Source organism: Podarcis muralis, chromosome 17 (genome assembly GCF_964188315.1).
Source record: "Podarcis muralis chromosome 17, rPodMur119.hap1.1, whole genome shotgun sequence".
NCBI lineage: Eukaryota > Metazoa > Chordata > Lepidosauria > Squamata > Lacertidae > Podarcis > Podarcis muralis.
In genome coordinates this window covers 8,529,203-8,553,764 of record NC_135671.1, presented here as the reverse complement: position 1 = coordinate 8,553,764, position 24,562 = coordinate 8,529,203, and the positions used below count along the sequence as shown (strand labels likewise).

The window sequence follows — 24,562 nt, the reverse complement described above, 5'->3', positions numbered from 1 at the left end:
TGCATAAACTACTTGAGGTGGGCATAGAGATAAACGTATCATCAATAATATACCCCTCTCCTCTGTTTTCTCTTCCCAGTTGATTAAAAAAAATTCTTCTGGCTACTGCCTTCTCTATAGCTCCCTATTAATCTATCAAAAGTGCATCCTCTACCCACTATTTAACCATTAAAATGCGGTCTCCATTTTGAGTGTGTTCATTTGCTTTCTTTCACAACAAAAGAGAAACTGGCTACTTTCATCTTAGACAGAAAAAAACATTTACAAATGTTCGATAAGTTTATAAGTTTAATTTAAAAGGCTACATCGCAGATCCTGTTATAACATTATATATAACATTATATGCATTTTATCAACAGACTGAATATTTCCAATTACATATCTAGCTACCACTACCCAAGAGATCAAGTTTTTTTAAACTGATGTAAAAGGTATTTAATCTGTTGAACAGATCAATTGATTAAAAGTAGTTGCCCTACTTTCAACTTCTCTCACTGACTGCAAATACCAAATCCAAGTCTCAACTTAATTAGCATTCTCTAGGTTAAATCAGTCTAGCTTCCCCAAAATTAATGAAAAACGCTTCTTGCATTCCAGCTTTGGGGAAATTAGCCCAGACTGTTTAAGTGACCCTGCTGTCCCATCATGGTCCTCTCAGCAACCAGGAAGTACAATTACAGTTGCCATGGCAAGCAAGAGTTTATATCTGGTGAACAAAATTAGGGTATACAGTGGTGCCCCGCAAGACGAATGCCTCGCAAGACGAAAAACTCGCTAGACGAAAGGGTTTTCCGTTTTTTGAGTCGTTCCGCAAGACGAATTTCCCTATGGGCTTGCTTCGCAAGACGAAACGTCTTGCAAGTTCTTGCGAGTTTGTTTCCTTTTTCTTAAAGCTGCTAAGCCGTTAATAGCCGCTAAGCCACTAAGCCGCTAATAGCCGTGCTTCGCAAGACGGAAAAACCGCAAGACGAAGAGACTCGCGGAACGGATTAATTTCGTCTTGCGAGGCACCACTGTAGTTTCTGGCCAGGTTAAGTCCCAGGAGTCTTCTTCACACACTGAAGGTGCATCATGTGATTAGCATGTCTGCACTGAAGAAATTAAGAATGAGCAGCTGCCATGTGTAGGCTCCTTCTGTGCCCCCCTAACACATGCATGCTTGGGGCAAGCTCTGTAGTGTGACCAGTGCTAGCCTTTGGCATTTACCGTATTTTTTGCTCTATAAGATGCACCAGACCACAAGACGCACCTAGTTTTTGGAGGAGGAAAACAAGAAAGAAAATATTCTGAATCTCAGAAGCCAGAACAGCAAGAGGGATCGCTGTGCAGTGAAAGCAGCAATCCCTCTTGCTGTTCTGGCTTCTGGGATAGCTGCACAGCCTGCATTCACTCCATAAGAGGCACACACATTTCCCCTTACTTTTTAGGAGGGAAAAAGTGAGTCTTATAGAGCAAAACATACGGTATTTATTTTTCTTTAAATTGTCAGCATTCTCCCTGCCGGCAGCTGTGTTACATTTCCACGCCAGCTCCTGCTTCTGTATATCTGTATTTGCCTTCATCTGCCACTCTTCCCTGTGACTTCATCTCAGCATAATTTTTCTCCAGTCTCTTTGGCAGCTTCTACAGCAGATGTAAATTCAGAGCTGGACTCTCCCTCACACCTCACTTCTCACTCCAGAAAGGGGGAAACAGTTTTAAGCAAATTGTTTAAAGATAAACACCAAGGATGTAGATTCCCTGCCGGTTTCATGCAGGAAAACTGAGGTGCTCTTAGGGAATAGCAGGTCACCAGAAAACCTGGAGTGGACATCTTCTGTGGAGGGAAATATGGCGATCGTAGCCTTTTTAGCTTTGGTGTTGAAAACAGATTTCTGCCTATGGAAAGAGAACTGCAGAAGGGAGAAAGTATTTTGATTGTAAAGAGTTTATACCACGACACCACCAGTCAGTTTCTAATAGATGCAAACTGGGTATCCTAGCACATCTAATCTGGATCAGAATCAGATGCAAAAAAACATTCTGGCAGGAGCTCCATAAGAGAAGTAACCAAATATATCACACCTATGTTCAAGAACACACATTGCTCATCAACCTCAGTGTGCCTACCCAGGGGCTCAAAAAGGTTGGTGACCCCTGCAGTACAAAGAAACTAGTACCAATGTAGTGCAAAAGGACAGTGTTTTTGTCCTAAACACAGCCCTTTTAAAATGATAAATATAATACCTTAAGCATTATTTCATTTGAGGGTGAACATGAGGTGACTGGCCATAGCTAAACGGTAAACAAACATTACTATAGTCTGAATTGTTGAAGCTGAAAACAAACTGCTTTTTTCCCCATCTGTGGAATCTTATAACTCTTCCTTCCGAATACTGAACACCTAAAACATTCCAAAGTGATGCACTGCATTACTTGATTTTTCAAATTCTTATGTCTAAAGTAATTTAGTACCTATTAGTGAAAAATCATCATAATAAGCCTTGCAAAACAGCTTTCCCACCCTGCATTTTCAAAAGGAAAATGGACCATCCCACTTTACAATCCTGTTAACATATCCCCCCAAAAGAAAAAAGGGTGACTTTGAAGACATTTAACTATTTTTTTGGTTACTTAAGAAACTTTAATGATTAGAGTTTTACTGGCATCGCGGTTCCTCTTTTGAAGAAAAGTGTAAGAAATTGGCAATCTTTTGTAAGAATGTGTACATTAGCAGGTTTTTTTTACTTTACAGATGAGACAAACAATGAAGGGCTTAAACATCACAAGAATGAGAAAAGAAACCTTTTTCCTTGCTCAAACTGAAAGGCTGTTTTTTGTTTTTGTATTAGTATGTCTTACATTTATATGCCATCTTTCTCTCATGGAACTGAAGAAGGGTGGTAAACAGTGCCCCTATATATATAAGTCAGTGTGATGGTGACTGGCTAAGATCACTCAGTAAGCTGAATGGCTGAGATGCATATTCCTTGTACAGTGGTGCCTCCCAAGACGAAATTAATTCGTTCCGAGTTTTGTCGGGAAAGTTTTGGAAAAGCTTCAAAAACCTCAAAAAGCTTTAAAAACCTCAAAAAAGGCTACCACACCGCGTTCTATGAGTTGCTCCTCGAAGTCAATTCGCAACTGTATTAACGGTGTTAAGAAAAAGGAAACAAACTTGCAAGACGTTTCCGTCTTGCGAAGCAAGCCCATAGGGAAAATCGTCTTGCGAAGCAGCTCAAAAAACAAAAAACCCTTTCGTCTTGCGAGTTTTTTGTCTTGCGAGGCATTCGTCTTGCGAGGTACCACTGTATTAGTTGAACACTCAGTCTAACCATTATGTCACCTCTGCTCATACCACAATGAGCCTATCACTTCGACATGTATTCCAGCATTGCGAATGATCCTCTTTAAGATCTTTGTGTAAACAAATGAAGATTCCTTCCTGACTGTAGAATAGTGTATTGATGTCATCTGGGGACTAATGGAAGCAGTCTCAGCGCAAGTTATTTGGGGTGGTTATACAGAATGCGATTGCTGGGTTTGACGAAAATCTTCCAGTTTGCATTTCAGTAGGTAACCAGTAAGAGTGAACTTTCTCAAATTACTTTGTATTTAAGGGTAAGAAACACACAATGCTTGGAAACTCGAAAATCTTCTTGTGAAAATCCATTAACTTTTCCAATTGCATCATCATTTAAGAGCCAAACAAAAGCAAACATTGTCTTCCAGAATCCTGTTTGTGGTAGTTAAATGTAAACACAATGGGAAACTAATCCAAAATGGGGACTTGAGTTTGTTTCCTTCAAGAATTAGACTTATAGCCCGTAAACAAAGAATGGCTTTGTACAGTATATAAAATGGTGAATAGGAAAAACAAGTGACTTCTAATATCTGAATTTGAACTTGAACTAACTAGGATGGTGCAGTCGCTGTATCAGTCCTGAAGCTCACTGGGAGACCTTGGGCCAGTTGATGTCTCTCAAACTACATGTACCATTACAGGGCTGCTGAAGGATAAAAGGGGTACAGGGTTTGGACGAAGAACAATATATGATACCCAAGTAGGGTAGGATATATGAATAACCAAGAACAGAAGGTAAGAACTTCCTTTTCCCCCCCACATGAGGTGTCCAAAACCACTCCAAATACAGATGTGCCTAGTTTTCTTTTCAAGTTTATACAAAAGATTGCCTGGGTATGATACATCATTGTAATTATATGGATTTATAACAGCAAAGCGAGAAAGGAAACACTTGCCCTATTTAGTCTCACATGCAGAATTGAAAAGGCTTTTAAGACTTCCCGTGCTAGTCATTTTCACACATTGCATACAAGGCAACGGCAAGAAGATGAAATGGCTCCCTCTCCCTAGGTGATAGTTAAGGAAAGTAGTGAAATACTATAAAGGCTCTGTCTTCTGAAATAAGATGCACTCAGTTGGCTCATTTGTATCTGCAGAAAGCATGATGAGTTATTTTTTGGCTCTGCATTGGTCTTGCATCTCCCTATGGGCCTCCATTTATGTTTAGGGGCTTTGTTGTTAAGTATGCACAGCGTGAAAAGGAAGTTAATTTCTCTATCAAGCTGCTTTTATTCTCCAGTTTCCAGCACCATGAAACAACACTGCAGAAAGTTCCAGAAACACACTTTAACATGACAGAAAGCAAACAGTTAAGCGAGTCCAGAGATCCGAACTTGCACTATAAAGGTTTAATGGGGTGAGGGGCAGAACTTTTAAAAGAATTAGCAGTCTGGAGAACTACAGCTCACTATGGGCCAGTCTACACAAACAGATCGCACACTGAAACCTTTTCTGGTCTAAACTCTCATCCAGTGTAAACAAACACTGATGACAACCCTCATAATCTCACTGCTTTGAAGGAAATGAATTAGCAGATGTTGTTATAATGTGTTTTATGATGGTTTGAGCACCAGTAGTAAAGCTGGAATAAGTAACTACCATTTTAAATGGTGTATCAGTAACCGCTAGGGCCGCTGATTTTGAATTATGGTGCTGGTGCCGGAGGAGACTCTTGAGAGTCCCATGGACTGCAAGAAGATCAAACCTATCCATTCTGAAGGAAATCAGCCCTGAGTGCTCACTGGAAGGACAGATCGTGAAGCTGAGGCTCCAATACTTTGGCCACCTCATGAGAAGAGAAGACTCCCTGGAAAAGACCCTGATGTTGGGAAAGATGGAGGGCACAAGGAGAAGGGGACGACAGAGGACGAGATGGTTGGACAGTGTTCTTGAAGCTACCAGCATGAGTTTGACCAAACTGCGGGAGGCAGTGGAAGACAGGAGTGCCTGGCGTGCTCTGGTCCAGGGGGTCACGAAGAGTCGGACACGACTAAACGACTAAACAACAACAAAGGGCTGCTGAGGTAAAAGGACTCTGGACATCACTGCAATGATATGGAACCTGCAGCCCTCCAGATGTTGTCAGACTACAACAACATTATCCCAGACCATTGGCCTTGCAGGCTTTGACTGGTGGGAGAAGGAATTCAGTAACTTACTGTTTTCTAGCCTTGCTGTATATGACTGCTTCCAAAGGGATAACTGCGGTTCCATTGCTGCCCACTATGAAAACTTCCCTTATGTCACACAGAAGCATTTATGCAGAGCTAAGCTTTGCAAGATCTTTTTGGAGAGTAATGCAGAGGCAATTTATTTTAATGCAGTATTGTAAAAGTTGTTTGGTAATGTAAAATTGAGTTTGTATCATTTTCTTCTGTATTGTGTCAACACAATATACAGTACATAATTTGTCTAACTGAATTATCTAACTGAATTTATTTTTCCTGGTGTTGCTGTTTAATTTTTTAATCTTTGATGAGCATATTTGCCATTGATTTCCTGCCAATATGTATCATCACTTGGCATTCTGAATTCAAGCACAGATACTAGCCAATTCTTCATTTACAATTCAATTCATTGACAGATAATAGGGTCATGGGTTCATCAGAAATAATACAAAAAACTGCACAAATGGATTCTAAAAATATATAGGATGACTGATAGGATTATTTATAGTATCTTGGAGTCATTTTCCCCCACACAAAACCCAAACCTCTAGCTGTTATTAATAAGCAGAGACTATTAGGTACTACAACTTCAGTAGAATACGAGCTTCAATGATAGAATTCAACAGTATACATGTTTCTTCAAAATTCTATACAATATTCAGTGTTGAAGATTTTATTGAAGAATTACAGCCTCTTATAACTGTAAACAAAGAAGCGCATCCTCACATTTCAGCTAAGCAATTAATGTTGGTGCCTAGAACCAGTTTGTGTTGCACAAACACTAGTGTTTTAAGTAATGACTGCTGTGCACATGAATCTTTCACAGCCAGCAGTCATTACTCTGACTGTTGGGATTTCCTAACCCAAAATTAAGGCTTGCTCCTAGGTCTCTTATTTAGGCATGCATAGCCTATCTTCCTATATCAACGATGTCAAGTATTTGAAGCTCAAACCATTTTATTCATTTATCTGAACATAACAGAGAAAGGTAAAGGGTGTGTAAGGGTGTGTGTGTGTGTGTGTGTGTGTGTGTGAGAGAGAGAGAGAGAGAGAGAGAGAGAGAGAGAGAGAGAATATAAAGGGAATTTCCCAGATAAATGAGGGCAATCTTTACTAGGCCAACTAAAAGGTCACACCCCTGGTTAACGCCTATCCTTTTGGCCTAATTGGATGCTTAGAAATGGAAAGATGGCAGAATGTAACCTGGTACTCAACTTAGGTATTTCCTGCCTAATATAGTGGAGTCTTGAAACCCATAGATGAAGGGTGGGATTCACCCAACAAACCTCAATTAAGTCTTGCACAAGGACTTTAACTTGCACAATGGGGCTTTCCTCTCTGTATCACCACCACCCCAATGTGCCCCGCAATGGCATGGGGGGGGGGAGAACACACACACCACGAATAGCACATGGGGAGTCATCTGGCAAGCTGATATGCTCGCATAGATGGAACATTTGTAATAGTGCCATGCTGAATTCTACCTGAAGCCAGCTGTTGATTTTGGTGGCTTTTAGGGTGGATTTAATACTAATGGAGAAGCCAGAGCAACGAACCACTTATCCAATTTGGTACACTACTTGGGGATGCCAGATGAAGGAAAGGAGCAAAAGGCTTCAGAAGTATCACAGAATGAAACATATTGAAAGGCAAGAGTCTCAAAATCGCATTCCTTTGGTCAATGAAGAAGCCAGCAGCATTCCCCAACCCCAATCAAGGTTCAAGGTTCAAAAGCATTACGTATGCACTGCTCCCTATGCAATATGTGACTTATTCCCTGACAGAAGCAAGGGCAATCGCTGCACAGGTGGATATCTGTGAACAGGTCAGAGTCCTGCAGAGTTTTGAATCTTGGAGAGTATGCTTTCAACAGAGAAGACATGAGCCATTTTGATAGGGGAGAGAACTGAATGGTGCCTTCACAGTTACAGTAATAGATTAAAAAGAACTAAGCATTTGCTGACCTGTAAGTATACCCCAAGATCCATTACATGGTAGGAACAGTTCTCAACAGAGGAGCTCTCAACAGTAGCTACCAAATATACTCATTATATAAATGGTTTTTTGTTATTAATAATAATTTGGTTTTTGTTTTGAATAGAAACCTGTTGGTTTTGATCAATTTATCTGCTACTGCATCTCAATTGTTTTAAATACACTGAACTTCTTTCCTTTGTATTTCCTTTCAGAACACTCAGATACATTATATTCCTGAACCATTAATACCATACTTGATGGCATATTGTTTTGGGCCTCATTTAACTATCTGTGGGGATTTAGCTACACAAAAAAGTTCTGCTCAGGACTTCTATATTAAGAATACTGATTATAAAAGAAAACTCTTTAAATAAACACACACAGTTGCATATCATCACTTAAAAGACGTCCCCATGCTATCAGACTAAGAATATAGTACTACAAATCATCTGAATAATTCCTAAATATAAGTTGCTTGCACAGACAGTTCTAAGGAGATTCAGAAGTACTTAGTTGCAGACAAATGGGGGTGGGGATAGTGTATACAGTTCATTGTGACAGTAAAACCAACTGATGGTCATTCTAACATATAAGTAAAAACAAAACAATATATATAATCACACACACACACACATGCAATGCATGCTGCCAAGTTTTAAATCAGTACAACTAATCAAGAATCTGGTGGGTATAATTTTAGGTCAGTTACAGATTATACAGACAACATTATTAAAAAGAAAGGGCATGGTCCCATAAAATATAAGCAGTTATACACACTGAAATAAATGGCACTTAAATGAGCCTTGCTCTGTAGTGTTTGTGTCAAAAAATATTTAAACTGGCCCTTTTTGCATTGCAAATGAATAAACTTATTTTTAAAAGATTTAGCTCCAAAACAGACAACTGGGAGACCAAGGGCCACAACCTGCCCCAGTTTTTATGAGTCTTCCCTCTCCAGCTCAGCTTGGGCAGGAATGATCCAGCCTTGCAGGCCAAAGCAGCTGGTCATCCCTGTTTGAGACTATGCTGTGAAGATTTTGGCAAACCCTAAAAATAGCCACCGAAGGATAAGATTCCTAATCTGTGTGGACCTGGGTCAGTCCCAAGAGCAAATTCTAGTATACCAATTACAAAATTTCAAAGCTAAGCAGCAAAATTAAATGGTCAAATGCACATTATGTAATTTAAGAGAACATGTCATGAAGTCTGGCTGGTAGCCTGTCATTGTAGGTTCTTCCCTTCCCCTTCTAGCCCAATCCATTTCATTCAACATCCCCGTTATATAAAGCTGCAGCCAGACATCAAAAGCATAAAAATATCAAAAGTTAAGAGAATTCAATAGGCACAAATCATACCGATATGGAATTAGCTATGCTAAGCATAGTAATAGGGGATTGGACTCCTACCTTTCTTAACAGTACAACACCATGAAAAAGAAAATACTAGACAGACTGTTATTTTACAGCTATTAACAGCCCAAACATGCAGTTTATTTTTATAGCCGAACTATCTGAAGCATAGCCCAATAGTTGACATTTGAAACAAATAGCATGATTTCAAGCGCACGCTCCACTGCCTCTGTCAATCTGTCACAAACCATCAATATTAGGCATAGCATCATTTAATTTCATAGTTAACAGACACGAATTACAACACTTCCACATAAGTGACAGGTTAAAAATATTTTCAAATTGACAAGGCATGCAGGTTAGCTGTCAGGGAAAAAATGACAAAATGTGTTAAATATGCACAGACTTACTTTTCGCCCATCACTTGCATGGCAGTTCACATTTAAAGGTGTCAACAAAGCCATTAGTTTTTCTTCATTACCACTCCTGCATGATAGAGAAGTAAGAAAGAGGGAGAGCCCCTTATAAAATATTTGAAATGGAGTTTCACATTATATACTGTTCTATATACTGGCATGTTCAAAGAACCACCCAATATGCATTTCAAATTGCAAAAAACAGACACTTGAAACATTTCCTTTAAGAATACACCATGTAAAAGATTAACATCAATTTAATGTTTAATTTATATTTTGCTTGGTTTTATGTATCCGCCGAAAAGACGTTTCCCAAACACCTATTTTTGTTACATTCCCGAAGACACTATAAATAGCTTCAGAGATCTTGCTCAAGGTTTCTTATGATGGGCTTTAATAAGAAAATGCAAAATATGCCTTTCGGGTATAAAATAAAGAGAAAATATCCTAATATACTGTTTCTTTCTAAAATGATCACTCTAAACATAAATGAAATTGGGAGTACATTATGTCAAAATGCAAGCATCCCCATCATACTGCATGATTACAAATAAACACATTCTTTTGCTTTTTGCAAGTGGCTAAAATCCAAAGCAACCCATGCTAACAAGCCTTGTTTATCTGCATAATTTCATAATAGGGTAATGACAGAATGACAGCGATCATAAAAGCCCATTTTTCATCCCGGCTTTCTACATCCTCCCTTCGAAAACCATTTGTATTCTGAGCAGCACTTACCTAGCAGCTTCCAGGAGTTCGTCTTTCTTGTATTCACCTAAATGATTGCAAAATATCATGCTGTTAGCATTTGGCAGAAGACAGATTAAGAAATGCAGCAGGAAGCAAATACAGAATTAAACAGAACGGGGGAGGGGGGGAGAGTGAGCCCACACCCCGCTGGGTGATGGAGCTGTGACGTTAGCCAGCTTGTGGAGGCAGCATCACCAGTGCCTTGGAGACGGGCAGCAAACTGACGCAGCTTCTTGTCCAATCCTCGGATGAAATGGCTTTCTTCAGACAACCAATGAATGCTAAACCTGTATCTAGAAACAATCCCTCCGATAACAGCATGGCAGCTGAATACAAGGTCTCCTCCCCCACTTTCCCTATTCACTGTATCACGGCATACTAGCATAGCGTGAAAGCGTAAGGAAAAAAGTAAAGCCACAACCCCCTGAATCCCTTTCTAGCTTGACAGTATCTTGCAAAACAATTATTTTACGTCAGAACTTCCCGAGCCTCTGCCTCATAAGAGCATGCTTCTGGCCTTAAGGAAAGCAATGCATCAAAAGAGATGGGGAAGGGCAAAAGCATCCAGAAAGCTGCACTTAAAACCTACCATTAAAAGGTTATTTGGCTGTTTTCGTATCTTAGGGCAAAATTCTAAATGCACGTCCTGAACTCTAGCTAAACTCCCAGTGCCGGGTTCCATGGAATATCTGAAGCATTTTTGATTTGAAGAGTATTATTTGAACCCTCAGGTCTTCAAATTTTAAAAGTTGCAAAAACCTGAACTGGGAAATGCTGAGTACACCTCAATTTAAGAGCCATAAAGTCAGGAAATTACAACTAAAATAATCCTCACAATAGCAGCTGCAGTATCCAGGCCCTCTTAACATTGCCCTTTCACTCTGCAGGTCACTCACAGCAATATTACAATTAAAAACCATTGCACTTTACAATTATGGCTATCAACACGTCCATTAAAATCACCTGCTAGGGACACTTGCACAAATCCACACGCACGGACACAACTACTGAATGAATGAGTGTTAAATCAATGTGGGGATACTTGGAGAGCACACTCATTATTTCTATTCAATGGCCACAGATACACAACACTAAGCCACACTGTGTGATTTGTCAAGCGATCCCTCTTTACTCCTTCCTTAGTTGGTGGGGAAACAAGCCATGAAGTGGCTGGCTTAACATTACATCTTAATCAGCATTCATGATTTGTTTCTCTCAAACAAACCAAAAACAAAACATGGGCTCCTCTGTTGCAGTTTGAGAGAAACAAAGCACAAATCCTTGCTCAGAAGTAACTCTATGGTTTGTTTCCCAGCTCAACAGAGGAGGAAACAGGAGTATTCACTGGCAATACACCTCATACATACTATAGTTAAAAGAAACCATGCAGTTTGGGCTCAGTGTTACATGCAAATGCAACCTATATCTGTGAAGAATAAATACAGACTTGCCTTCATAGGAGTCAACCTATGAAGTGGCCTTACAGTGTCAGACTATTGGCCTAGCTAGCCCATCATCGTCTACACTGACTATCAATGGTTTTTCAAAGCCTCAGGCAGAGATGTTTGCCAACCCTGCGAGCCAAGATCCTTTAGCTCAGGGGTGCCCAAACTTTTTTCAAAGAGGGCCAGATTTGATGAAGTGAACATATGTGAGGGCCGACCAAAGTTTGCTGAGCTTTTTTACAATTTTACCCCAAAGTTGTTGCGCTTTTTTTTTTTACAATTTTACCCCAGGACATGTACTGCCACGGGGGCCGGATTAAATCAACCGGCGGGCCAGATTAGGCCCCCAAAACAGACTTTGGACATGCCTGCTTTAGCTGGAAGTACCAGAGACCTTGTGCATCCAATGTATGTCGTCTAATCCTTCTCATACTGTAATATCACCATAAGGACTAGAGGGAGATACAGTTTTATTCACTCCCCCTTACACTGTATTTTTGCTCCTTGGTCTTTCACAAAGAAAAAAAGAAATTCAGAACATGCTGCCTGAGTGCTAGAGGGATTCTTGGGTGTGTCCAAGGACTTCTGTGCAACGAGTAGGAATTTTTATTCTTCTGAATAATGGATAATACCATATCATAAACTAGACAAGGTTCTGCTGTTCAATAAATTCCCCTTAGGCACGTGGAACTAGTCCAGCTGTTACTTTGGATCCTGGCCATCAGTTACAACCTTGTATGCAGCACCTAAGTGGAAACACTAAACATTACTATTCACATGCAAATACAAACTGCTAACAATGCTAGAGAGATATAATTTTTTTATTCGAAGCAGATAACCTATTATCTCTAGGTGAAATACACTTACGCATTTTGAGGATCATTGGCATTCCTGCTTTACATTCAACAACCTTGCTAGTACCACAACACAAAACGAGGTTACAAGCATGTTTCAGACTTTACCATATTCTGCTGAAGCATGAATAAATTGGAAAGTGCACAAGCTTCTTTGTTCAATCTGCAGAATGATTCCAAAGAACTGCATTATTATTTGCTGGTTGCTTTTTCACAAAAGTGATGCAAAGCAACTTGCAATATAAAAACAAAACATTAAATAAAGCCAAGTATAAGAACAGGAATAAAATAAATACCTAAAATGTTCATCCATAATACTGTACACAGTACACAAATGGGTGGATCCAAATCAACCCACGCCACTCAAAAAATGAGCAGAAGAGCCTTTCCCCTACAAATTAAGAGTAAAAAGCATTCCACAAAAAGAAAGCCACCACTGAGAAGGCCCTCAGAGGGGGCACACAGACATGAACCTCAGATGATGAATGTTGAGTCCAGACTGATTTACGTGGAAGAGGTAGCTCTTGGTATACCGAGGCCCTGAACCACATAAAGCTTTATAGGTCACAAACAGCATCCTGAATTGAGCCCACAAACCTACTAGTACACAATGCACTTGTGCCAAGATTGGTGCTATATGATCAGTCCATCTTGCTCTGGTCAGCCACCAGTCTACTGAATTCTACACCAGCTGCAGTTTCCAAACAGTCTCCAAAAGTAACCCCACATATGACACATTGCAGTAATCTAACCTATTGCCAGGACACAGACCACAGAAGTTAGACTATCCTTATCCTCATAGGGGTCTAGCTGGGCCAGCAACCAAAGCTGATGGAAAGCACTTTGACCACTAAGGCCATGTCAGTCTCAGACAAGCGTAGTGGTTCCAAAAGTACCCAAGAGCTGTGCAACTATTCATTCCAAGGGAGTGCAACCCCCATCCTGAGGGCCCACAGCTAATCTAGAGAACCCACCAATACTTATTTGGATTAAGCTTCAGTTTATTGGTTCTCACCTGGTCCACTGCAACATCTAAAGGAGAAACAGATCTGCCTATTATCAACATATTGCTGACAACCACTCCCAAACTCCAGATGAGCTTACTCAGTGGTTTCATGTAGATGTGAGTGGTACTGTCCACCCCAACTAGGACATTCACTCCAGAATAATAATCACACTATACCATATCTTGGGAGATCAAAGAGAATTAACAGGCATACACACACCCTTGACTTTCTCCTGACAAAGGTCATTATACAGGGTGACCAAAGCACTTTCTGTGTGAAAACAAGACCTAAACCCCCATTGATATGGTTCTAGAAAATTGGTTTCATCCAAAAGAGCTGGGCTCTGGCCCACGACCAAACACTCAAGAACCTTCCCCTCAAAGGGGACGTTAGATAATTAACGTTTTTGAATCCACTGAGGATTTCTTAAGGAGTGGTCTTACAATTACCTTCTTTAGGTAGGTATGGACTACCCCCTATTTGCAATGAGGCATTAATCACCCCCCTGGCCCAGCTGGTGGTCCATTAGTTGCTATCAGCAAGAACACAAGTGGATGACCAAAGCAAACCAAGCACTTTGTCCACATCCTTACAAACTGAAACTGATTGAGAACAGGAGGACTAGAAAATGCTCCGGACACCTCTTGAGATTCATCTGTAACAGCAGAGCCAAGATCCTGGCAGATGCACAAGACTTTATCCTCAAAATGATTGGCAAACAAGACACAGCAAGCCATTGTCCATTCTATTGCCTCCTTTGGGCAATGTAAAAGGCCCCATACTACCTGGAAAAGCTCCGCCAGACAACACAATGAGGATGCAATGGAAGCAGCAATGTATGTCTTCTTCACTAGCAAAGATTAGGCTCAATAAAGAGCACTCACGGGTGTTTGGTTGTATTCACCTGAAGTTTTGCTCCACTTGCCTCCGAAGAAGCCATCTCCCACCTTGCTTCATTGCCCTAAGCTCTGGTGTATACCAAGAAGTTAGAAGAGCTTTATGAAGCAAGAGGGGATATTTGGGGCTGCTAACGTTAACAGACCAATAATCCTTCTGCATATTCCACAGATCAGCCAGGGCTTCAACAAAGCATCAACTGTACCCATCAGAAAGTCCCACCCCTGCCCCACCGGCTCTAGGTCATCTGAAAACCAATTTGCTCCATCAGCCTCCAAAAGCAAACCATCTAAATAGGGCCCCTGCCTCTGCGGAGAAGGTAAGCTGCTGAAAGTCAAAATCTCAGCAACAAGTGATGTAGTCATGACAAGGGACTGATGTTGATATCCTCCACTCTTGGATCACTCTCTTCCTGCCCAGCCAAGAAAACCGGATCCATGAATTAATATATTCATATATGAAAGGGCAGCATAAAGATGGTTACAGCTACGAATGGCAGAAATATTTGTATACTTAGGCTTTCAGGAGACACTTGTTTTACATATGCATGTTCTAGAAGAGTCATGAATTAGGATATGTAGACAATGGCAACAAAGTGCATTGGCAGATTTACCCAGCAACTTACACTCACACAGGTCTTAAAATGGAAAGAATCAAAATAAACATATTTAACACTTCAGTGAGGAATAGCTCAGCAACAATGCATCTCTTTTATGGCAATGATGATCACTCAGTAACAATACACAGTTCTTTAGTGTGAGGGAATTAGCCAATTGATTCTAACCACAACTAACCTAACATGCATACAAGAAAGAGCAAGCACACAGGGTGCAAGAGAAGGAAGGGTGAGGTGGAGGTCAGTGCTGCTTAAGGAAGAACAGTAGTGGACTCATTTCTCTGTGGACTCGTTTTACAAACTAGGGCACAGTTTTGAGCAGCTGGGAAGGGAGGACCAGAGGGTGACAAACACCCCCCCCCTCTCTCTCTCTCTCACACACACACACACACACACGGGGGACAGAAGGAGCAGATGATTTGTAAGGAAAGGCTCTCCAGAAGGCAGAATAGAGAGAGAATCACCAATTAAAGCACCATTGGGCAATGGGAAAGACAACCTGGGCATGTTGAAGCCAAGAGCAAGAACCGTAAGCAAGAGGGAGCCCTTTAAAAAGGCTTCTTGGCAACTGGAAAAGAGAACCCTGCCTCAGCCATCAGGAGGCAGGAGACTGTATGGAGTCCTTAAAAGGACTATATACAGCAGGCTTCCTCAACCTCGGCCCTTCAGATGTTTTTGGCCTACAACTCCCATGATCCCTAGCTAGCAGGACCAGTGATCAGGGATGATGGGTATTGTAGTCTCAAAACATCTGGAGGGCCAAGATTGAGGAAGCCTGACATACAGGAAATGTGCCCAAAGGAGCAGAAACCAGATGTAGTGGAGGAAAAGCAAAGGAGGACAACAGGTTCTGGCCTGGCAGTTTGAGTGATTCAGCAAGTGATTACAGGTAGAGTGGATCTAGGCAACCATAACATTTTTTACTGGGAAACCTGTAGTTTATAGTCCCTTGTAAACGAAGGTTTTAGAGCAAATTCCAAAACTGATTTGATACAAGAAATGCATAATTCCTGGGCAGTCATGTTTTCCAATACCTGTCTCCTGGTGTATCTTTTGCTCTAGGGTGCTTAGTTTGGTCAGAATCAAGTATACACTTCCAGAGTTAAAACTAAATACATTACTTCTGGTAGATGAGCCACCACAGCCTCTAGAGCAGTGTTTCCCAACCTTGTGCCTCCAGCTGTTTTTGAACTACAACTCCCATCATCCCTGACTAGCAAGACCAGTGGCAAGGGATGATGGGAATTGTAGTCCAAAAACAGCTGGAGGCACAAGGTTGGGAAACACTACTCTAGAGTGCCCTGAAAAATTGTGTCCCAGGCTTTTAAAACTCATCTACCCATGTACTATCTGAAACCAAAGAGACACATTGGTTGCCAGATGTGAAATATATTGGCATTATTTTCAGTTCTACCCCACTAGTACTCTTTTTGTTGTTTTCTTTAGTTGCTTTAGCTGACATGGCGACTCCTTGATTAGCATGATTGGATTTTAAACTGGAATAATGGACCTGAAGGGGCACTTGTTGTACTGATGGCTAACTGGATTGTACTGCCCAGGGTCATGTCCTGCACATATGACTTGCAACATGCACTCCCTTGAGATGACCAACTTAACTTCTTCAGCTACTTTTTCCCTCAGGCAGGCCTCAAGCAGCCTCCTTGTCTTCTCTTGCAAAGTGAATCACCGAAGCCATTTTTAAAACTATAGAGGCATATAGGAAGTACTGGAGTGGAGTGTCTCCCAGGCTCATGAGTTGGCAGCCTGCCAACAGAACCGAGAAATTAAGGGAAGATGCACCCAAAAATGGTAAGCTATATCACTCCAGAAGGGCAAATGAAGAACAAAGTTGCTGGCTTTAGGGCTTGTACCAACAACCATCGGGGGGGGGGGGAGAGTAGGATGGCCATTCACACACACACACACACACACACACACACACACACAAATGTGCATGTGCTAATATGTATGTATAAATGCACATTTAGAAGCAATTACTAGATTTTTTTAAAAAATCCAATGAATCTCAACATTACAAGGAAGGCTGAGACCAGGTGGCCTAAGCAATCAAGATGTTAACTGTTGATGGGCAACGTCAAGGCCCTTGCCTCCCTTCTTTAAACAAGATGATTGGACAGCCCTTCAAACAAAGGAGGATACACAACCATGCTGCTGGATGAGGAAGGATTTCTGCCTTAGCTCAATGCTGGGGATAGCCAATGGTACTACAGTAGTGTTAGAATTGTAGCAACATAATGAAGGAGAGACCTGCAGCAGTGATGGCTTTGCTGCAGGGAAACAACCTGTTTTGGCATTTTATCTTTTGAAAATGAGAGTGCTGAAGGAAAAGATTCTTAAAGTAAGAGCACTGCTATGGGGTAGCTGTATTTTATTTAGTGTGTGTATATCTTGCCTTTCTCTATCATACAACTCAAAGCTGATTACATCTGCTTCCTAGATGCAGTCCTGCTTGGCTTCAGCAAGGTGGCTATGCCATGTGCCTTTAAAACAAAAATGACCAGGGCATGTAAAGGGAAGTTTTCCTTCTGCCCATACCTGCTGCATTTTGGAGAAGCCTTGCACCTTTTCTCTTGCATTCTGGGAAGTCTTGCTTATAATCTTTTCCCTGCTTTTGCACACACTGTACAGATCTGTTCTAAACACCAGGACATTCTTTTCCTTGCTCAGTCCACCCTAAGTTCATGATGACTTGTTCTTTATGCCTAGCTGACCACATCTACAGAACTTGATTGTTATATTGTTTCATGCCATGATCCATCATTACAATTTAATTAGGAGGCTTCATGCCTGTCTAGCTCTAGCTTCAATTCCCAGCCTTTAATCCACCGATAATAAATGATCATACGTAACCCCCATTTCTCACATGTAATTCCCGCCTTAGTACTTATGTTAACCAATCAGCAACAAGTTTCTTTGTGTATGTATGTATCAACCAATCAGCGACAAGCACACCTGTGGCAATGTTTGTAATATTCAATAAAACAGGCTCCCAGGGTCCGCCCTGGCCAGACGCCTCATGTTGCACCTGCCTCTCTCGTCTCCTGTGATTTTTCATTCCTATAGGCATGGTCTAAAAGCATCCATGAAGATTCATGGTAAGGTGGATGAGCTCTTACCCCTTATCAGACTTTGGAAACATTATCTAAGCATTGAGGTAGGTGGTATATTGTCATTTATCCCATACCTCAGAGACCTATGTCAGCATTTAATATCATTGTGATAGGCACTTTTTCATGTGCCACCCCTATGCAGTTAAGACATCTGCAGTCCCCTCTCCACTCATCAGATTATTAGTATTGGGGCAGGAGAAGGGGGAAACTGCATCTCCATCAGAGCACCGGTTGAACAGAGTCTTAAACCTCTCCATCCACCCCAGTGCTGTATTTAATTCTTTTTGTTTTTGTCATTGCTGCCAAAGTCTGTGGGTCTTGGGGGCAGGGGAGCAAAAAGATCAGTAACCTGGGAGTGTTGTTAATTAATTAAGTCATTAGACCTTATAAACTGCTTAATATATTAAAAATATCCTTGGACAAGCAGGGACCAACTGGAAATCCACAGCGCTGGATAGGGCACTCAGGAGCAATCGTGTCAACAGCCCAGCGCATCTCGCCATTTTACAGCAAGACCAAGACCTCAACGTGATTGTCAAATATGACTTCTGGAAAATCTGCCAAAGCTTTCATGTACCTGTCAGATTCTGTAAGTATCCAGGAACAGGCCATCCTCATGGGTCCCTCAACTATGCAGTGGGGATCTGCACTGCAATACCAAGCTACAGATGATGGCCTGACCATTCCAACAGGGTTAAATTACACACCACCACCAACAAAATAATCCAGACTAACCCCCAGACTAAAATCAAGGATATGTCCTAACCATGTGTTCGGCCAGCGACAATGTGGGATAGTCCTATGGTTGTCATGGAGTTGAGCTGGCCCAGAGAGCCTTGTCACGCCACCCCTGCTAAAGCAGATCCACATGCATTTTGTACAATGCACAAGAATCATATCAAAACTGCTCTATCAGTTATATCCACACCTTCTGCAGCTCATTACAATGAAGTTGTGGATGAACTGTGGCTGCACCAAACAAACTACCATAAAAGTCAAACTTGGCCAGATATAAACTCTATAATGCCTCTCAGAGATCTATTTCCTATAAAAAAAAATCTGAAGCAGCATATTATTACAAGATGAAAAGTTTTTATGTTCTGTCTTAATCTAACAAGAAAAACAGACAGTGATGCCATAAATCTAATGCAACACAGTGACTTTTTAAAGCCTTTGGTGCTGTGCTATTTGTGACAGTAAATTGTTATAACACTATACCAACTGCCTCTCCTATTGTCAACAGGTGATGCTAGACATCTGGGTTAGTGAAGCACAATGGAGACAGAGCAGCAGCAGCAGAGGAAGGCCACACAGTTGCATTTTTAAAAATCCCGAGGCTTTTTTGGTAATATTTGTGTATGTAAACATTCCATGGTATCACAGTAAGTTAACCAACAACTGGGGTTGGGTGGATTAGAGCTACCAGGAGATTTTTAACACAGCTGTAAGATGTCACTATTGTGATTGTATATAAACAAGCAGTTCCTGTATCCACAGCTCATTACTCTATAGAGAAAATTGCCAGAGGACCTTGAGTTGTTAGAAGAAAGCAGGCAAAAGCAACTTGCCCCAAGTCGTGGCGGGAAATATACCTGTATATAAAGAGAGATGCTATAACCAGAGACAACAATACAGAAATTGCAAGGAAGTAAAAGACAGCTGAAAACAGACAGTTGAACAAGGGCCATGGGAGGAGAAACAGAAATAGCAAAGGCTTTTTATGGAGGGATGACAGATCAAGCAAGCAACACTACAAAGTCCTAAATTCACATTCACATGTTCATCAGCACCCTTCAAACATATGTGTTAATAAGTTCTGAAACATGCCAACTACCATGATTTCTAAACTCATTCCCATTCATCTCAACTGGTCATATAGCTAAAAAGGTTAAGTATTAACATTGGTATGAAACATTGGTCTTTCAGCAGATTACGTTATGAATTTCCATTAAGATGTCCACTTTAACTTCTTTGCAAATATTTATGCTGAAAATTTGTTAGTGTGCAAACTGTCATTTTGATATCTAAATGTAAATCCATATTTTATTACTGTCTCTAAAAAATTTGTTACGTCTAGACTCACACAGTGAATTATAAATATATCACAGGAAAGAGTACAAGCTCTCCATCAGCTATGTCCTCGCAATCACCTCATTAAAAAAAATGCAAGCTGCTACAATTTTCTGCAATTAGATGCAAATCAGCAGCAGTTCTCTGGTTCAGGGTTGTAATACACTCCTAACATCACTGCTTTTACTGCTGAAGATGTTGGAGTCAGGATGATTGACCATTTATTGCTACAATTCTTTGCAGATGATAACATCTAACATTTTAATTCAATTTGCTAGGTCACTGTTGCACATTCCACTGTCTGAATAGCAGCTGCTAGCATGTTCATAGAACATTTTCTCTTCAAAGGGGGATAGCCAACTTGTCAGGCTGCAAAGGCAGACCAAGTCTACCAAAATAATAATTTGATCTCCAATAAAATGTCAGGGGCCCCCCTCATTTATAGTTCACTATTAATTCCATTATATAGAATTACAACCCAAGCAGCCATTCAGAAAATTCAGCCCAGCAGGGAGTGTTGATTTGGAGCCATAATTTAACATTCCTCCGCTTTGCCATAGACCCGTTGCATGGTGTTGCTGTGGGGTACCATTACTTAAAATGATGTGGTATGTTTTCAAAGGGATATCCTACTAGCCACTGCTTACAAGAGAAATGAATAAAATAGCCCAGTGGCATTTTAAGCCTATAGCAAATGTATTAATAAAGGATTGGAGGGTTGGGTTGGGTTAAATGATATCTTGGGTCCCTCCAGGCTTCTAGTTTTATATCTGTCAAATGAGATTTTGCAGCAGAAGGTACTGCTAAAGCAGTCAAGCCAGTTTATTTTGTTAAGCACCCTTTGCACATGTCTAAAGATCTGCACAAGTACATGTATGTTGACACAGAAACAACTAGCTATTGATGCTTTCAGAAGGAGGAAATATGTTTCTCTCCACTCCTTTAGGAGTGAGAGTGCCAGTGTAATGCAATCTCCAACCAATGTGAGACACTAGGGAGTGCCAGTGCTTACCTTGGGTTTTGATTTCTTAGAATGAAGGTCACAAGAGAATGCAGTGGATAAATGATTTTATTTACAGAGAGAGAGAGGCTGAGCATAAGGTGGAAGGACTCGCAGCATGAACAGTCAAACAGTTCTTGTTCCCCCATTACCCATTAGGTTTCGAGGGAACCCCTGAAAGCCATAGCTTTGAACACAACACATAGAGCAAGTCAAGTCTGCATGTCTTCCCACCTCCAGATGAGACTAGCTCTCATCTTTTGTTCACCACCTAGGTAGCTATGCCAAGATGAATTGGTTTTAAGTGTATAACAGTAATATTGCATATAAACGTCAAGGAATACCAAGAATGATGCATCTGATGAAGACTATTCTAGCCCAAGAAAGCTTATGCAATAATCTACAGGATAGTCCTTAAGGTGGTAGTACTGTTCTTTTCATCTTACCTACAAGACTTGCTCCCTGTTTTGCTGGCCTATTTCCACCTGCCCTTTATTGTCTATGACTATTTTAAATTTCCTTATATTTTTGTAACAGACTGAACTATGTGATTTTTTTGGAAATTGCAGCCACCTTGAGCATGGCTTAGCTGTGGAACGGCTGCATATGAATAAACCATGTTTTGATAAAATTGCACTATGGCCTTACTTTAAAGGGCTGTTGTGAGAATAAAAGAATATAAAACACTTTGGCATATTTAAAATGCTACTCCAAGGAAGCTGAAAATAAACCAAGAACTGTAGGTCGTACCTCGGCCAATATAAAAGCCCTTAGCTGTGATTCCTCACTTATTTTTACCCAAGTTACAATACTGCCAATACCTCTTAGCCAAACTTCTACTTCATGATTTCAGAACAAGATCATGAGGAATTATGCGTACATACATGTATTTGATGGGTATTGGCGGGGAGGACGTTCCTGAGGGCAGAGGAATGAGGAACCTGTGACCCTGTTGGAGTGCAGCGCTCATCATTTGTCATCATTAGTCACACTGGCTAGAGCTGATGGATTTTAAGATTCCAACAACATCTGATGATCAAAGGTTCCCTACCCTTGGCACAGAAGGTTTGCTGTGTTCATCAAGTTACAAACAGCTTTTTTGCTAGAATTCAGAAGTGTAACTTTTACCCAGAAGGTCTACCCTGAGCATGACCTATCAGCCCGAGTTCCTCACAACTAAATCCACTGCATGTTTGCCAAGTTCTACGGGACTGAATGCTTTATCCAAGGTCTGTAGATTAAAACTCTGATAATTAATAAATCAACATGCATTTAATTGGACAGCAGAAGGCTGTTAGCAGTTATTTGTCACTTGTAAGAATATAGTAAAGGTAAAGGGACCCCTGACCATTAGGTCCAGTCGTGGCCGACTCTGGGGTTGCGGCGCTCATCTCGCTTAAAGTTAAAGCTCAAAGCTATTATAATTACAGGACTGATTCATTTTACTGATTGTTTATCAGCAATAGGTAAAGGTAAAGGGACCCCTGACCACTAGGTCTAGTCATGGCCGACTCTGGGGTTGTGGCGCTCATCTCGCTTTATTGGCTGAGGGAGCCGGCATACACCTTCCGGGTCATGTGGCCAGCATGACTAAGCCGCTTCTGGCGAACCAGAGAACACTGTTTACCTTCCCCAGCATTTATTCCTTGGGAACAGCGGCATTGCTAGAAATTAGTCCACAGCCTCAAATCTTTTTCAAAGTTTTTCTGGGTGGGTAATGGAGCTGAAGAAACTGAATTGAGCAGGGTGATCTTTGTTACTGGGTAATGTATAAATTTGAGGAATAAATTAAGATTAACTATAGATGATGGGGTATATGTAGGGAAACCAAGATCATTTGGAATGAAATCTGTTGGGAAATTAATTGGGGGTAAATACACTGAAGAGGAATGATTTGGGATCATCTGGGCTGGGGTGCATGTTAATTAAATAATTTATATGGGGTGATTTGGATGGGAAATTAGTTGGCTTGCCTTCTGTGGCATTTAAATTGCAATTTGCGTCTATACAAATAATTTAGCATATGCTAATGTGTGCCTATGGACCAGTGCCCTTAATCTTTTTAAGTACCTAGCAATGTGCTTGCTTGGGAACATTTGCTTTTCTTTCCCCTTTGTTATAAGCTGGCGAATGCACGTTTTCTTTCTCCTGTGAACAGATGTAGTATTAAAAATTCACATTATCAGGATTTTCATTTCTTTGCCAAAACATAAACTCCTTCATTAAAAACAGATAAAAGACTGAGAGGGAAGTTAAACTGAAGGGTGATATAATTAACAGCACAAAAACACTTAAAACTGAAAATAGTGCAGGTCTATACCTTTCACAGCAGATTCTCTCACACACCAGCATCATAAAAGCTAGGAATAAGGCAGTGCCGGTTAGTGGCACGCTGCTTAAGTGAGATTTGGGTACATCTCCAGGTATTACTCTCAGAATAAATGACTGGGAAAGATCTGTCTGAGGTCCCCAGGTAGATACTTGACTGTACAAGGCAAGGTGGAGTATTGACTTCTCTGTAACTCTTTAGGGTTTATATGAATCTTGAGTCTTCCAAACGTAGTATCAGAGGCCTCAGTGGCTTGAGTTCCATGTATTCTTTCACCCGGATGTGTGATGTACCCAATGGTCTTTATGAGTGACTTCTTAGCCTTCTCTGTACCCCAGAACATTGTAGGGGTCACTTGGAAGACCAATTTAACTGGACATCTAAATGCTTCACCTTATCGTAAGGATAAAAATAATAGCCCAATGGATTGTTAGCTGCCACTATCTGCTGAATTTAGTACAGTACAACTCTACCGTAGCTTAGCTAAAAGGTCAAAGCAAGGATGTGAACTGAGATGCTATAGGAGGTTGTTCATAATCCCCTTTGATCAGATCATATCAATTGTACTTTAAATAATTTGATTTCTTAACAAAACATACAGAATTCATTATTGCAGTCTATTTAAATAAATAATAGGAAATTGTTTTAACTTCTGGAATTTCCCTAACAACTGACATAGGCCAATGACTTGTCTTACATGCTACAGCACTAGCTGAGCCTAAAATCAGCAATCTCTCTACCTTCCTGGCAGATGAGCAGCATCAGACTGAAGAACTCACTAGCTGCAGCTGAAGACATAGGATCTGACTATGCATTTATAGAACTTTGCCTGTGAAATTGACACAGTGGCCTAAACTGTGTTGGAATGCTGGCTTGTGTGAAACAAAAGTCAACCCTGATTGCCTACTCAGGAACATAGAAGGCAGGAAGAAACACTGGGGTCTTGGAAAACAATGAAATTGATCTGTGATCTTTTACCCTCTATTTTTTAGAATGCATTTCTAGGTACCTTGTGCAGAAAAAGGATGTAAACAATTTGCCATATACATATGGAGCAATTCAGCCATATTCCTGACCAAGCAACGTTGTTACTTCAGGAATCAACAATAGCACCTTTCTTTTAACAAACAGTAAATGATAACAAAAGTACTGTAACTGATATGTTTCTAGTTGCAACCCAAATTGTTGGCCTGATGTATTTGTGCCATAT

The 24,562-nt window shown here is 40.8% G+C and overlaps 1 protein-coding gene across 2 annotated transcripts in view; it reads right to left on the bottom strand.

Annotated features, from left to right (window-relative positions):
* TNKS (tankyrase) overlaps positions 1-24,562 on the bottom strand; it is a 71,215-nt gene that overhangs the window by 35,932 nt on the left and 10,721 nt on the right. Inside the window, exons 4-6 of one of the 2 annotated variants that reach the window (XM_028713069.2) lie at positions 9,992-10,028; positions 9,248-9,323; positions 1,725-1,892 (exon numbers count right to left, since the gene is read on the bottom strand). In XM_028713069.2, coding sequence (XP_028568902.2) covers positions 1,725-1,892; positions 9,248-9,323; positions 9,992-10,028 — 281 coding nt within the window. The remainder of the gene's footprint in view (positions 1-1,724; positions 1,893-9,247; positions 9,324-9,991; positions 10,029-24,562) is intronic. The other variant, XM_028713070.2, reaches the window with a different exon arrangement.